At 41.4% G+C, this 16454-nt stretch overlaps 2 protein-coding genes across 3 annotated transcripts in view; both read right to left on the reverse strand.

Annotated features, from left to right (window-relative positions):
* The window catches only part of ZNF81 (zinc finger protein 81), a 70136-nt gene that overhangs the window by 21635 nt on the left and 32047 nt on the right, over positions 1-16454 (reverse strand). The gene's annotated exons all lie outside the window — the stretch shown is intronic.
* On the reverse strand, positions 7801-8475 carry LOC124245567 (ribosomal protein L18-like). The gene has a single exon (XM_046672995.1). The coding sequence runs from the start codon at positions 8439-8441 to the stop codon at positions 7875-7877; it is 567 nt and encodes a 188-aa protein (XP_046528951.1). The 5' UTR covers positions 8442-8475; the 3' UTR covers positions 7801-7874.

Below are 16454 nucleotides of genomic sequence, written 5' to 3' on the forward strand. Positions count from 1 at the left end.
TCTTCTACTTGTTTAACCAATTATTTGTCAACTTTCTGGAGACTGACAAGGAGATGTTAAAGTTTACATGGCTTTGCAAAGGACCTAGATTAGCCAAAGCAAGGAACAGTGTGGAGGATTTATACTGTGTAATATTAAGACTTACTATAAAGATACAATAATTCAGACAGTGTGGTATTGATGTAAGTACAGACAGATATATCAATGGAACAGAATAAACAGGCCAGAAACAGATCTACACACATATGGACAACTATTTTTCGACAAAGGTGCCAATGTGATTCAATGGGAGAAAGGAAAATCCTTTCAAAAAATTGTGCTAGAACAAATGGACGTCAGTATTAGAGGAAAAAACAAACCTTGATCCATACCTCACATCATATACAAAACTAACTCCAAAAACTAAGTTCCAATATGACTGAATTGTTTTATCACACCAACCCTCATATAGATAATAACTATAAACTCTGAACAAAATATAAAATACTACTATCTGAAGATACTGAGGAACAACCAAAATCACGCAGCTACTGGAGGAGAGCTGACACTTAGAACAAGGGATGGCACTGGATGTGTTTATCATATTTACAGCTTTTAGCTTGTGAATAGGTCCAGTCAGTGCTTTGCAGGTAACTAAACTTCCGACAGAAAACCTTTAGTCTTACTGACTTGAAGAATCAAAGGAGAGTTTCACAGTCATCACAACTTATAGGAATGTCAAAGAGGAATCCTGACAGAGAGGGGTGTCTAAATTCTGGCTATGAACTCTGCCCAATCTGACTGACTACTTAAATGGACTGAAATTTGAGCTACCACATGCCACAGGGGAGATAGTTTCCAGTCTGAGTCCAGCCAAGTTAAGTGCTTGCTAAATAAAACAAAAATTTAGCAGTCTTCAGGGGAACTAAACAGACTCCAAAATCTCTAAAATATATAATTCACAACAACCAAGATTCAATCCAAAGTAACTCAACATAGAAAGAGAGAAAGGTGTCAATAGAAAGAGAAGATGTACAAGAGAAAATGCAATCAGAGACTGACTCTGATTGTAGCAAAATGGGATTTCAAATCAGTTATTTACAAGTATGCATGTTAACAATGAATAACACGATAACTCAAGTGAGAAATAGAAACTGCAAAAAATAACCCACTGAAAAGTCTAGAACTGAAAAATTCAATCTGAAACTAAAAAATTCACTGGATGGGCTTAGCAGAATGGAGACAACAGAAGAAAGTTAATGAACATAAAGACAAACCAACAGAAATTATCCAATTTGAAAAGCAGAAAGAAAATTTTTGAAACAAACAACAGAGTCTCAGAGATGGATAAGACAAAATCAGAAGATCTAACATACACATAATTTGAGGCTCAGAAGGAGAGGGGAAAGGGGCAGAGAAGGTATTTTTTTAAATAATGGGTGAAAACTTCCCAAATTTAGAGAAAGACATAAATTTACACATTCAAGATACTTGGCAAACCCCAAGAAGAATAAATCCACAGAAAACCATATGTAGGCACACCATAGTCAGACTATTGAAAATCGAAGAAGAAAAGATTTTGAAAGCATCCAGAAAAAAAAATCCCTAACATATTACATACAGGGAGACAGTGATTCAAATGACCACTTACTGCTCAAGAGAAAAAAGAGAGGTCAAAATACTGTTGAATGGTACTTTTAAAACGCTGAAGAAAATAAGTGTTATGTGGCTGGGCAAAGTTAGGAGCTCCTTGATGAGGTCTCAAGCCCTAGGAACAATTCTTCATGGCTTTTGGCTCCACCCTCTGGGTTCTTGGTCCCACCCTCTGAGTCATCCTTACTTTTTCATAAAAAGCAGCAGAAGAGTTTTCTCAGCCTGCTTCCTGCCAGTAGAATTTTGGGGATCCGACCTCTTCTTTCCATTTTTTATAGTCTCTATCTCTTTCAGTCTAAGGTGGTAGTGTTTCTGCTGATACAGTTTGCTCTAAAATTTTATGGGTTGTCTGTGTTAGACAAAAGCTGCACTCATAGATCTCTTTGAGATAAGCCTTCTCTACCTTGGACTCCTGAGAGGGCTGAGGGCCAACACTCTTAAGCTTTCTAGAGGCCTTCTTGTCTGATTGAAAAGATCTATGAGGTATCCTTAATCTCTTCAAAGGGAGTTTTGTGTGGCTGAATGCTCTGATTCTCTGATTTTTCTCAGGTCTTAACAAAGATGGTACAGTCACATTTTTTCCTTTATTTCTAGACCACATTTTCTTGATAGTGCTTCAAAGCCATTTCTTAGTTTTAGCATCTTGTGCTATCTGCTGAAGCTAATAGTGTTCAAAACCATCAAGTCCTGGTTCCTTTGTGTTTAACAGTCTTTCCCTCAATTAATTTATCTCCTTTCACATTTTGCTATAAGCAGCAAGAAGGAACTAGGTGCCTTCAACACTTTACTTGGAAATATTACATAGATCACTGTTGAAGGAGGTCATTGAGAGGACGTGACCACTAGTTGACCCATTAGCTGGACCCAGGAAACTGGAGGCTCCTTACTCCTTCCCCTGTCCTCGGAATGTATGTTCCACCCATTGATCCTGCAGTAGGTGCCATTTTCAAGGATGCAGCCTTGAGAAAGTAATGTATTACTGAGACCATCTGGACTATATCTGTGACTGAACCTCATTATGGCCTCTATATAAACTTTTAAGATTCTGGTGGGTGAGTGTAGAGATCTACTCATCTTGTGACCACCCAAGACAAACTTTATATGTAAATTCCTTTGCTTATTACAACTGCCACCTACCAATCTGGAGTGGCCTGCCTCTTTCTTCAGTCTCTCTTTGCCCTCTGTGTATGGGGGCCAACTTTGAATTTCACCTGGGGAACTCCCAAGGTTGTGTACCAACAGTTGGAGAGGCAGCCAGGAGACCAAAGAAATGTGTCTTGAGAAAGAGGCATCTGTGGGGAAATCCCGGGTTGACCATCAGCTGCTATGTGGGGAAGAGTAGCCCATATGTTAGATGCTTGTGGACTGCTGCATGAGTATGGGGATATCCTGAAAATGCTGGCTGGTTTAATGCATTTGTTAATTGCAGCAAAGCAGAGAAATGGATGGCTGCCCCAGTGGGCTAGCCTCTACTGTGGGCAGTTGGACTAACCACCAATTCCCAACTGAATCTCAAGGTAGAAAGTTGGAAGAAGAGCTGAAGAATGAACGTGTGGTTGTCCACCTTTCTGCTAGCTTCAGGGCTAGCAGACAAGATGGGAGAGCAAGATAATAAGTTGGAGACCTTAGTGTAATGTTTTACAAAGCTAGGAGGGCACAAGCTGCCATAGATTAAGGTCTGAGCACTAGTGACAAAGCCTGATTGAGGCGCTAAGAGGTGGAATCCCTAGGAAAGTGAGGGGAATGAATAGGAGGATACCATAGTGATTGATAATAAAGTGGATAAAGCACCCCATGCCATACAACCACTAATACAAAGAAAACTTTTAAATAATAACTACCCTAGATTTCTGATAATAGAGAAATGTATCCCAAATTCTGAGGTGAAAAACTTGCATTCTTTTCCTGACCCGTGAAGATGTAAATCTTTGAAATGTAAGCACCCAAGGAGATAACTAAAACACTGCCCACAATCACCTGAGACTGAGTGGGGAAAAAAGGGGAAAAGAGGTTTTTTAAAATACAGACTGCTATAGAAGCTCCCTTGCCCAAAATCTAGTCCACTGCCTCCATAAGATTATTCATAAAGGGCAAATACAAATCTTAAAAGTCTTCTCTACAAATATTAGTAAAAAGTTTAGCCATGTGAGTGGGTAACCTTAACTTGTTCTGTCTGCCAGAGACACAGTTTGGATTCAACTGTTATTTATAAACTAGTGAGCTTTATATTGTTGTACCTGATTCATGGTTAAATTCTGGAATGACAGCTATAGAGTCCCTGTGTCTGTCTGTAGGTTTATGTATGTCTATGGATGTGTGTTATGTATATGTGATATTTTTCTACCTCTGGATAGTACTGCTCAAATTAATTTGTGAAAGAGCTCTATTTAATGAGCTTAAAGAAAAATAAATTTTAATATCAATAGTATACTTACGTAAAACTAACAATTTTCTTTCATCTGACAAAAAGACAAAATTTTCTTGGACTATTAGTCTGTTGTTGACAAAACTGTGAAAGGTTTTTCTTTACCTTGTAAGTCACCAGCCTAGACAACAAAGATTCTGTGTTTTATAAAAATAACTTCCTGTGCTTTATGTCATCTTTATCAGGTCTTTGATTACTTAAGAAAACTGAGTCCTCTCTATTAAAAGAGCTGTTTTTTTTTTACAACTATGTAATTTTCTATATTTGCCTTTGAAGTCTTTGTCACTTCAGTGAAATAGATTACTAAGTACTGTTTCACAGTGATCTATGATCCTGTTTGATCAGGTGTTTTTGGTTTTTGTGGGGGTTTTTTGCTGAGGAAGATTTGCCCTGAGCTAATATCTGTGTCAATTTTTCTCTATTTTGTATGTGGGTCACTGCCACAACATGGCTGCCATTGAGTGGTGTAGGTCCGTGCCCAGGAACTGAACCTGGGCCACCAAAGCAGAGCACACCGAACTTAACCACTAGGCCATGCCATGGGGCCAGCCCCTAATCAAGTGTTTTAAAACCTTTTGATATTTTTGACAAACTTCCCAAAAATCAAATTTTAAATGAAGTCTTTCTGACCTCAACTAACTTTGGGATTTTCCAAAGGGCCCCTGGAACATCTCAAAAGATTTGTTCTCTCCTTATAAGAGAGAGATATTAAACTAATTAGATTTATTTGATATGTTAAATCACATGGGGAGCACTGTCAAATAAGAAGTGATTCTAAATCTTCTTTAGGTTATATTTGTATAAATATATGTTATTAATATAAGTGTTCCAGAAATTGCATGAAATTCCTAAAAATCTCTTATGTCCTAGTATAATGTTATCAGTCACAATTCTAGTTATCATCTTAAGATGTATGTCACAGAAATAAACAAATTTCCTTTTCAACTGCATTATAATGAACTCTCATCAGATCTTTAACCATGGCCATTTTTTAATGTACTTTTATACTTCTACTTATTTACTGAATAAGGAATACATTCATATGATACTAAATTCAAAAGACGCAATGAGTAAATACTGAAAAGTCTCCTTCCCACCTTGTCTCACAGGCTCTTCAGGTAGGTTTTTTTTTTTGTTTTTTGGGGGGCTTTTTTTGCTGAGGAAGATTCACCCTGAGCTAACATCCATGCCAATCTTCCCCCATTTTTCATGTAGGTTGCCGCCGCAGCATGGCTGCTGATGAGTGGTGTAGGTCTGTGCCTGGGAACCAAACCAGGGCTGCTGAAGTAGGGCACACCAAACCTAACTACTAGGCCACAGGGCCGGCCCCATAACCATGGCCATTTTTAAGTCTTTTGTCATTTACAGACAGTTGTTGTTTTACTCTGATGCTTTTGCAAAAGTATTCCTGAAAAAGTGCTTCATCTTCAAGGAGATTCATGGAAAAGATTCTGACAAGTACAGGCTTCTGACAATTAAGATCATACCACTGAACTGAGTAAGAATTACAAACTCCAATGGAAAAACTGATGAATTCATAAAACTCCTAACAAAAAAATCAAGATCGACAAGGCTTAATTACATGGGACTAAGTGAACTGATGAAGATGATTATAATTTTTATGACTTGTAGATGAAATACTGTTGGTTCTTTTATATATTTTTTCCAGATTTAAGAAAACCTTTTTATCTTTTCTCTTGAGCTATCAGCAACTTGCTAACATATACCTTTGTGAACAAAGATGAAACATCTATCATTTTCTCCCTACCTGATCCCTCCAGAATTCAGAAACTCTTACTGAGTATTCTTATTTTCATGGCAATATAGTTACTTAAGTTCAATAAGAATCTGTTCTCCTTGTAACAGGACACAATTGAAAACACTGGTTATTATTACCAAGGCTTTGACTGGAATGTCATAATTGAGAATGTGCATAGAATCAGATATGACCAGACAGCTTTAAAGAACAGCATATCATGGTAAAAACTTCCCTTCCTGTCAAGGGGTGGGTTGAGAATACGTTCCATCGACCCACCTCTGCCATGGCTCAGACTCCCACTTTGACTAAGTGGCATGCCCATTTGCAGCAAAGGAGCACCCTGTCTGCCAGGCTACTGTCTCTAGACATGCAGGCACTACTAGGCCCTGTGGAGTATGAGATCCTCCAAATGCCCCCACCCCTATTCCTGTGGCAGCCCCTGCACCCTATAGAGAGCAAATGGGGGAAATTCCCACTGATGCCTGGTACACAGATGGGTCTAGTCAGGGCAACCCACCCGCATGAACTGCAGCTGCTATTCTGCCCAACACTGACACCATCTGGATGGAAGCAAGAAGCCAGTGGGCTCAACTCAGACCAGTTTGGCTGGTGATCACTCATGAGCCCTGGCCATCATCCCTTTGCACTGACAGTTGGGCTTTTCTAAAGGGATTAACCCTTTGGCTCGGAAAAAGAGAAGCTAAGGTGTGGATGGATGACCATGAAAAAGACCTTGTGGGGTCAAGATATGTGGAAAGACCTTTGGTTCACCTACAAGAGCCTGAGGCAATCCTCACTGCCTTCCACATCCCAGCTTATAAGGAGCTGACACTCCCTGGCAATCACGAAGCTGATGCCTTAGCCCAGGGATGAGCCTTAGCAACTAACCCTTCAGTAAATACAGCAGATTTGGTGCATAAGAAAGAACGGCCACTGTAATGCCTGGGTAGGATGGCATATTGCCAAGGATGCCGGATTGTCCTTGAAATACAGTGACTTGGTTAATGCAGTAACAGAACGTCCTAAATAATGCCCAAGGCAGCTGCCAAACTCTGGGGCCATCCACCAGAGTTCCCAACCAGTGAAGGATTGGCAAATTGATTATATTAGCTCCCTCCCTCCGAGGGAGAGTTTTAAATATGCCTTGGTTTGTGTGGACACTGTGTCTGGCCTAACCCAAGCTTTCCCCTGTCACTGTACAAACCAGACTACCACCATTAGAGGATGTGAGAAGCTGAGTACTATGGATGAATACCCTTGTTGAATAGACAGTGATCAGGGGTCACATTTCAAAGGTCATGATGTGCAAGACTGGGCAAAAGAACATGCCACTGAATGGAGGTTCCATTTCCCCTATAACCCACAAGCAGCAGGGCTGGGAGAAAGGAAGATTGGAACATTAAACCAGCAGATTAAAGTACTAACAGGCAAAACCACCTTGGCCAGGTGGACTAAAGTACTGTCCCAGGCTTTAATACACTTGAATGATCAACCAGTAGGGTCTATTGTCCCATATGCCAGACTGGGGACCCTTGCTGAGACACTCAACACTGTAAAGGTATGGAAGTCCCATGACATAGCCACTGCCCAGACCCTCACTGTGGATCATTGTGCTATGCTGCTGAGAACACCAAGCCCCATCACACCTGGGAAACACACTAACTACTAGAATTTGCAATAGGACATCCCACTGGGATGGGTGAGTTACTTTGCACCCCTGGGTGAGGGATACTAAATCTCCACTGGGATCCCACCGTCCTGCTGCAAGCTGGACCTGTTAAAATGCACTATACCTGGAATGGAACATGCATCATAGAAAGAGGGGAGAAGATGGGAGTCCTAGTCTGTCATCTCCCACCCCCAGTCCATCTCCTCGCACCTGACATTGCTGCCTCCCCTCGCCAACATGTATGGTATGCACAACCAGGTCAAATTCCTAATGCTGCAGCCACATTAACATCTAGGGATCAGGCCACAAGTGTAATTCTTTTTTTTTTTTTTTTTTTTTTTTTTTTTTTTGCGTCCAAAATCTTTTTAATAACAAGGTAGAATCCGCGGTTAGTTTTTGTAGCCCCGGCTGGCCCGTCGGCCTCTGGCGCGCTCGAACTTGCGGCCCTTGGAACGCACATAGGGTTTGGTGTGGCTGTGCGGAGTCCCTGGAGCCTTGCCGAAATGCCTGTACACCTCTCGGCCCTTTCGAGGACCAGAGAGCAGGACGGTGCCACAGCCCTTCGGGGAGTCCAGGGCCAGCTGGTCAAAGGTGAGGATCTTGGCCCCAGCCTTGAGGATGCGGCTCCGGGCACGACTGCTCACACGCAGGGCACACACCTTCAGTTTGGGCACCTCCTGGACCCGCACGTCGTCGGTGATAGTCCCTACAACCACAGCTGTTTTGTTTTCCCGGCCAGGAAGCTTCATCTTTCGGATCATGCGGGAAAGGGACAGAGGTGGCCGGTTGGTGCGACTCATGAAAAGCCTCTTCAGCACGACTTGGTTGAAGGTGGAGTTGGTTCGTCTGGCCAGAAACCTGTACAGCTTGACCAACAGTCTCAGGTAGATGTCCTGGCTCTTGGGCTCCTTGCGCCGAACCTTTCGGTCCTTGTTGTGGCGGATGTCGACTCCCATGATGGCGCCTACTCCTCAGCCGGGTCCGGAAAGAGACAAGTGTAATTCTTATAGAAGGGAAAGACCTTCCCATATAAGATCCTACTAAATATCTGTCTTTTCAACCTTAGACTTCTGTTGCTCCTGTGGTGTCTAGTCACAGAATGGCCCCGATGGAAAGATCTTTCTACAGTGGGCCCACTTGTATGCCTGGCAAAGGAATCAATCCTACTGTTGGGTATGTGAGCAGCTGCCCCTTTCTAGCTTGTGAGGATTGCCATCATGGGTATCACCACTACAGAGAGGGGATTAGAAGGCGCTAAAGCAGTGCATTAAGGAAGAACAAGCTAGGACTAGTACTCTTAATTCATCTGATATCATCAAAACTGATCCACAAACCTGGCCTGGAGCACACGCTATCAATAACGCTGAGTATGGGTATTCTTTTTCTGTCAATCAAACTACACAGGCAGCCCATCAAACCACTGACTGTAAGGGTCCTAAAAATACCACCATCAGAGCCACAGGTGGCTACACTCAGATTTGGGATAGGTTCATGTGGCTTACCCCGGGTTATGGACATTTGAGCACTCACACACCCCTATTTTGGGAACAGAAAATCACTCCAAAAAGAATCAACCCAATTGTACCAGGGATATGGGATGGATATCACCAGAACTAAGTAGTCATTCTGTCACATTCAAGAATAGTGACTGGTTTGGCACTGATTAGTTGCACCACCCAGGTACTTACTGGGTAGCCCCGAATGACTCAATGGTTGGGTGGCACAAATCTTTGGCTGTGGCTTCTAGTTGCGTGCCTTGGGTTTTCCTGGGCACAGGGGACAATCTGCCTCACAGTGATGAAAGCTGCCAACCTCCCTCTCCTCGAGGCCATATGGGCACGTTCTGTTTTCCACTAAAACAATCATTTGGCTGTCATCGTTGTCCCCTCCATTGGCCTGGAGGATGTCACAGCACACATAGAAGCCCTAATTAAGTTCATCCAATAAGCCTTAAATGATAGCCAGCAAACTCTGTCCTTACTGAACACTGAAATGTCTCTAACGAGAAAAGCTGTCCTCCAAAATCGGATGGCCTTGGACATTATTACTGCCCCACAAGGAGGCACTTGGGCCATTATCGAAACAGAATGTTGTGTGTTCACACCTGATGAGTCTGCTAACATATCATCTTTACTAAATCACATGAGGCCACAAGTGAACGCCCTGGGGGATCCAACCCCCAGCCTAGGGGACTTATTAAATCAGTGGTTCAGATCATGGTGCTCTTGGTGGAACAAAAATTATAACTTATTTTGGGGATTATTATCTTAATCTGTGTTTTCTCTTGCGTGTGCCTATACTGTTGCTGTGGTATCTGCCTCCAGCACAGCCATACAGCCACCAAATGAGCCACCTCCACCCTCTGTGCTAATGAAACTCCTTGCTGACCACTCAGGGCACATTGTGAAAGAGGCGTGGAGTGTTGGAGGAGCATGGAGAGGATGTGACCACTGGTTGACTCGTGAACTGGACCTGGGCAACTGGAGGATCCTTACTCCCTCCCCTGTCCTTAGAATCTACATTCTGCCCACTATTCCCATGATAGGAGCCGTTTTCAAGGATGCGCCTTGAAAGAGGAATGTGTTGTTGAGACCAACTGGACTGAATATGTGACTAAACTCAGTTAAGGGCTCTACGTAAACTTTTAAGATTCTGGCAGGTGGGTGTGGAGATCTACCCATCTTGTGGCCACCCAAGCTAAGCCTTGTATGTAAGTTCCTTTGCTTATTAAAACTGCCAGCTACCAATAATCTGGAGTGGTCTGCCTCCTTCTTCAGTCTCTCTTTGCCCTCCATGTACAGGGGCCAGGTTTGAATTTCACCTGGGGAACTCACGAGGTTATGAACCAACAAGCACCAATTTCATTAAGCACATGCTCTACTTTCCACACAACTGCAGATGAGTGCTGCTAAGTTTCTATCACATAGGATCCTCCAGTTTTCAAAACATGTTCTTCATTCCTTTTGAGCCCTCAGAAACAGCGTCCTTAAAGTCCAAATTTCTACTAATTCTGTTCAAGCAATTTAGGATTTCTCTAACATGCTCCTTAAAAATCCTTCCAGCTTCCACCCACATGCTAGTTTGAAGGATATTCCCATATTTTTAGGCATTTTATCTGGCAACACTCTACTCCCAGTACCAAAATCTGGATTCATTTTCTATTTGATGCATAGCAAACTACCCTAAAACTGAGTAAGTTATAACAATATCTATTATCTCACAGTTTCCGTGGGTTAGGAGTCCAGGTGTGGCTTAGCTGAGTCCTCTCACTCAGGGTCTCTCACAAGGCTGCAATCAAGGTGTTGGCTGGGGCTACATTCATCTTGAAGACAGACTGGGGAAAGACCCATCTCTAAGCTCACCCAAGTGATTGTTGACAAGATTCAGTTTCTTGCAGGCTGTTGCACTGAGTGACTCAGTTCCTCACTGGCTGTTGGCCAGAGGCTGCCTTCAGTTCCTTGCCGTGTAGATCTCTACATAAGGGAGTTCACAACATGGCAGCTGGCTCCATGAAAGCAATGCTGGAGCCAGAGAGTGCCAGCAAGATGAAGTCACAGTTTTTTATAACCTAATCTCATAAGTGACATCCCATCACTTTCGCCATACTGTATTTATTAGAAGCAAGTCACTGGACCCAGCTCACACACAAAGCAGAGTGGCTTACACAAGGGTATGAATATCAAGAAGTGGGGATCATCTTAGAAGGCTGCTTATTACAGCAACATATCAAAATATATGTGAAATGGATAAAGACAAATTTAGAAGGAAATTTATAGCTTTAAATGCTTATATTAGAAAAGAGTCTAAAATCAATGACCTAAAATTTAACTTCAAGGAGCTAGAAAATAAAAGACCACGTAAACCCAAAGAAAGTAAAAGAAAAGAACTAGCAAAGACCAAAAATTAATGAAATAGAAAATAAACGATAGAAAAAGTCAACAAAAAACTAATTCAAGCTGGATTATAGACCTAAACATAAAAACTAAAACTAAAAGTGCCTCAGAAGAAAACCTAAGAGAATATCGCTGCAACCTTGGGTAAGCACAGATTTCTTGACATAGTATAAAAAGCACCAACCATAAAAGACAATTTTGATAAATGGGACCTTATGAAAATTAAAACTTCTGCTCATCCAAAGATGCCATTAAGAAAATGAAAAGTCAAGCCACAGACTGGGAGAAAACATATGCAATCCATACATATACAAAACATGCATATTAAAAATGTAGAAAAAACTCTTACAAAGTAATAAGAAAAAGACAGGTATCCCAATTTTTAAAAATGGACAAAATACTCGAACAGACACAAAAAAAAGACATACAAATGGCCAAAAAATGAGGACATGAAAAGATTTTCAACATCATTAGTTATAAGGGAGATGCAATTTAAACTATACTGAGATAGTACTATATACTAGAAAAGCTAAAATTAAAAAGAAACTCGAAAATTGCTGGTAAGAATGTAAAACTGACCCAGCATTTTGGAAACTTGTTTGGCAGTTTCTAATAAAGTTAAACATAAACCTACCCTACTATCTAGCAATTCCATTCCTTGGTAGTTACTAAAGAAAAAGGAAAACATATATCCTCAGAAAAATTCTACAAGAACAGGCTTTGTTCATGATAACCAAAAACTAGCAGCATTCCAAATATTCATCAGCAGGTGAATGCGTAAAGCAACTGGGGCGTATTCATACAATGAAATAGGAAGCAATGAAAAGGGAAGAGCTACTAACAGATGCTACAACCTGGATGATTCTCAAAAATATTCTGTTATTTTACATTTAGAAGCCAAACACAGACCGTATGATTCTATTTCTATGACAATCAAGGACAGGCAGGGCTAATCTGTAGGGATTAAAAATCTTAAAAGTGGTTGCCTGGGGGGAGGATATTGACTGGTCAAGAGGAAATTTTCAAGAGTGATGGACATGTTCATTCCATATTTTAATTTGAGTGATGGTTATATATATATATTTGCCAAAACTCATCAAACTATACATTTAAGATCTGGACAATTCAATGTCTTTCAAATATAACAGGTTCAAAAAACAAAAGTGCATGTTGGAAACATATTCAGGGTACACTGTGGGCCCCAAAGAGAAAAGAGCCAATTTGACTGGGGGTGTAGGTTTAGGTTCCTTAGAGTTGGAACAGTTTAAATTGAATCTTGGAAAAAAGTAAGTGTAATGGAGATGAGTGGGGGAAAATATTTTCTAGAAAAGACAAAGAGAATGGTGTAGAAATAGAAAAATACATGGTAATTATGGAAAGAGTAAATATCTCAGTAAAAAGGAGAAAACTATGTTATAGGAGGTGATTATGAGAAAAAATCCTAAGTATGCTGGAGTCTGATCATGGAAATAGCAAGAATTCTTTCCATAAAAGATCACGATTGAAGTGTTTTATACATAAGGAAAGAGATATCACTTGAGTTTTATATTAAAATGATTATCCTCCCTCTAAGTATTGCATTTCAGGATAAACAAATAGTTGATTATGAAAATTCATTCTTTATAGAAGTATTCCAGCTAATAAATGCTAATAAAAGCCAAGATTACCAATGGCTGCCCAAACCATGAGGTGAAAGACTGAAGGGATTTTATAATCTGTGGATCAGGTTGACAAGCCCTGAACACACCGAGTGAGAGAACCAGGCATTATGTGCCTCCTGGAGGCACGAGTCAGCAAGCATTCACCACCACCTATGAAGTACTATTCTCGCCAAAAGAAAAATGAATCCAAAATGACCAAGACTCTAGATCATCAGTTCACATTAAAATGAAGATACAGGAACTGTTAAACACCACTACAAGACTACAATTAGCAAATTGCAAAATGTGGGGACATAGTTCAAGACAAATGGCTCAGTTTCTTCAACAAATAAATAGCAAGGGGAAAAACAAGAGGCAGGGATCTGTTATAAATTAAAAGGGACTTCAAGCCAGCCCTGATGGCCTAGTGGTCAAAGTTCAGCACACTCTGCTTCAGTGGCCCGAGTTTGGCTCCTGGGTGCAGAACCACATCACTCATCTGTCCATTGCCATGCTGTGGTGGCAGCTCATGCAGAAGAACTAGAAGGACTTACAACTAGAATATATATATATGTATTGGGGCTTGAGGGGAAAAAAAGAGAGAGAGAGGAAGATTGGCAACAGATGTTAGCTCAGGGTGAATCTTTCCTAGCAAAAAAATAAAAAACAAAAGGGACTTGGGAGACTATGAGGAGACAATTCTCCATGGGTCTCTCACATTTCTGCACATCTTGCAAGGAGACTCACTGACTGTCTTTTTTCCAAACTATCTTTTCAAGGATGTTTATATAGCAAACAGCCTTAGAAGACAGAGTCCTCCTCCAGAGCAAAAATTACGTTATACTAGATATTGTATTCAAGATAATTTCTCCCTCTGGGTCCATGAGCTTGGGGTTTCCTCCCTATAAGGAACCCACTGCAAGTGCAGGTATCATCTAGCCCTCTTTGTAGCACCCTTGGGAAATGAAGCTCAGGGAAGTGGTGCAAACGTTCACACTCCGGCTACCACTATTGCCACGAGTATTAAAGTCCTCTGTCAGCATCCATGAAACTGTGGCAGGCTAACCAGTCAGCTTGCAAGTACGGTAAAATCTCAGACCCTTCCCAGTTCTTGGAAGTTTTGGTGATTGGGATGGGCTATGCACAGAGATGTGGCTTTCTGGAAAAGGAAGAATGAGGGCCTTGTGGACCTCTAGTAGGCAGAACAATGCCTCCCCCCACCAAAGATGTCCACATCCTAATCCATGGAAGCTTTGAATATGTTACATTACATTGCAAAGGGGAACTAAGGTTGCAGATGGAATTAAGGTTGCTAATCAGCTGACCCTAAAATAGGGAGATTATTTTGGATTATCGGGGTGGGGCCAATGTAATCACAAGAGTCCTTAAAAGTATAAGAGTGAGGCAGAAGAGAAGGTTAGAGGGATGCAATGTAAGAAGAAACAATCCACTGTTGCTGGCTTTAAAGATGGAAGAAGAGGGCCATGAGCCAAAGAATACGGGCGGCCTCCAGAAGCTGGAAAGGGCAAAGAAATGGATTCCTCCCTAGAGCCATCAAAAAGAAACACAGCCCTACCGGCATCTTGGTTTTAGCCCAGTGAGCGCTATTCAGACTTGTGAACTACAGAACTATAAGATAATAAATTTGTGTTGTTTTAAGCCACTAAGTTTGTGTCGATTTGTTACAGCAGTGATAGAAAACCAATACATGGGCCAATTGAGGGCATCTGAGGGAGGTCCATGGGAATCAGTAGTGAGTATGTTGACCAAATTGTATGGTCAACTGTGCAATAGATGGTCCTTCACATTACTGCCTGTCAATGAGTAGAAGTTGGAGAAGTTATTGCACACCAAGAACCAAGAAGTAGGTTTAAGGACAGTTGCCTAAACAGTGTCCTTGTTGGCCCTAATTCTCATACAGGTGGCAGACTTCCTCACCAATTTGGTGGTCAGTCTCAGGTCCACCCCATTGCAACAACTAGTACTAAGATTCAGCAGGAGGTGGGGGCAATTGCTGACACTTTTCAGACAATAGTTACTGAGATGAGCACCTACACTCATGGCAAAAGGAGGGAACTCATGACTGGTATTGACAGAAACCAGGCAAATGGCTAGAACTTTGGCTGGTTGGCTGAGAGGAGCAGGAGGGCATGTACAGCCTATTACAGAAGAATGGCAATAGCTGGAATGTCTTACGGCTCAGCCCCTCCTACAGTCTATCATGCCAACCTTAGATTTATTCAGAAACAACAGTAAAAGGTCTCATTGGCATTTTGCAGTAGATCTTGCCTGCTATAATTTAGACTTTTCAGTGAGATTTCCCTGAGACAAACTCCTGAGGGAAACCACAGACGACACATTGACTAGCACCTGGGCTCTTACTGCCCCATATTGGATCTATAATGCTGATGAAGATGACCCACTGGGAAATGAGAAACTGACCCAAAGAATTCTAGATAAATTTTTGAGGTCAGCCCTACTGCCTTGAAAAAGTTCCTCAATCCAAAGTAACATATGCATCCCTATGTTCACTGCAGCACTATTCACAATAGCCAAGATGTGGAAACAATCCAAGTGCCCATCGACTGATGATTGGATAAAGAAGATGTGGTGTGTGTGTGTGTATGTGTGTGTGTATATATATATATATATATATACATATAATGGAATACTACTCAGCCAGAAAAAAAGACAAATTCATTCCATTTGCAGTAACATGGAACGACCTGGAGGGAATTATGCTAAGCAAAATAAGCCAGACTGAGAAAGACAAACACCAGATGATTTCACTCATATGTGGAATATAAACAAATACACGGACAAAGAAAACAGTTCAGTGGTTAGCAGGGGAAGCGGGGTGGGGAGTGGGCACAGGGGGTGAAAGGGAGCACTTATGTGGTGACAGACAAGAAATAATGTACAACTGAAATCTCACATCGATGTAAACTATTATGAACTCAATAAGAAAAAAATTACCTAAAAAAAAAGTTCCTTAGCCTTTAGCTTAAAACTAAGCAAAAACTTCAGATATCTTATTGATGGGGTGCAGGACAAGCTACTCCAAAATATGGCACCTTGGCATATTGAATATTTTAAGCTAAAGGAGTTTGAGAAAACAGCAGAAGCAGGAAGGCACTTTGACCTTTCCCCTCACCCTTATCCCTTGAAACAGGTCATAAAATTCTCATGTGAGAGGTGCCCTCCCTAGACCCGGAGGAAAGGAACATCTTTATCTCCGAAGACAAGGAGACACCAAGAAAAATCGTAACAAACAAGCCTTGCTAAGTTTCCCCTGGTTTACTACACTTACCCCATACTCTCCGACCTCTCATATTTCTATGATAACACGATTCTATGGCGTCAGTCAAGATGACTTTGCTGCTTGATACAGAGCTCTGGGCATACTGAAAACATGAGATGTTCGTTTGGTTCAGCC

This window comes from Equus quagga, chromosome 10 (genome assembly GCF_021613505.1).
Source record: "Equus quagga isolate Etosha38 chromosome 10, UCLA_HA_Equagga_1.0, whole genome shotgun sequence".
Lineage (NCBI taxonomy): Eukaryota > Metazoa > Chordata > Mammalia > Perissodactyla > Equidae > Equus > Equus quagga.

Coding starts and splice junctions, on each gene's coding strand:
- LOC124245567 (XM_046672995.1), bottom strand. CDS start 8,441: ATGGGAGTCGACATCCGCCACAACAAGGACCGAAAGGTTCGGCGCAAG.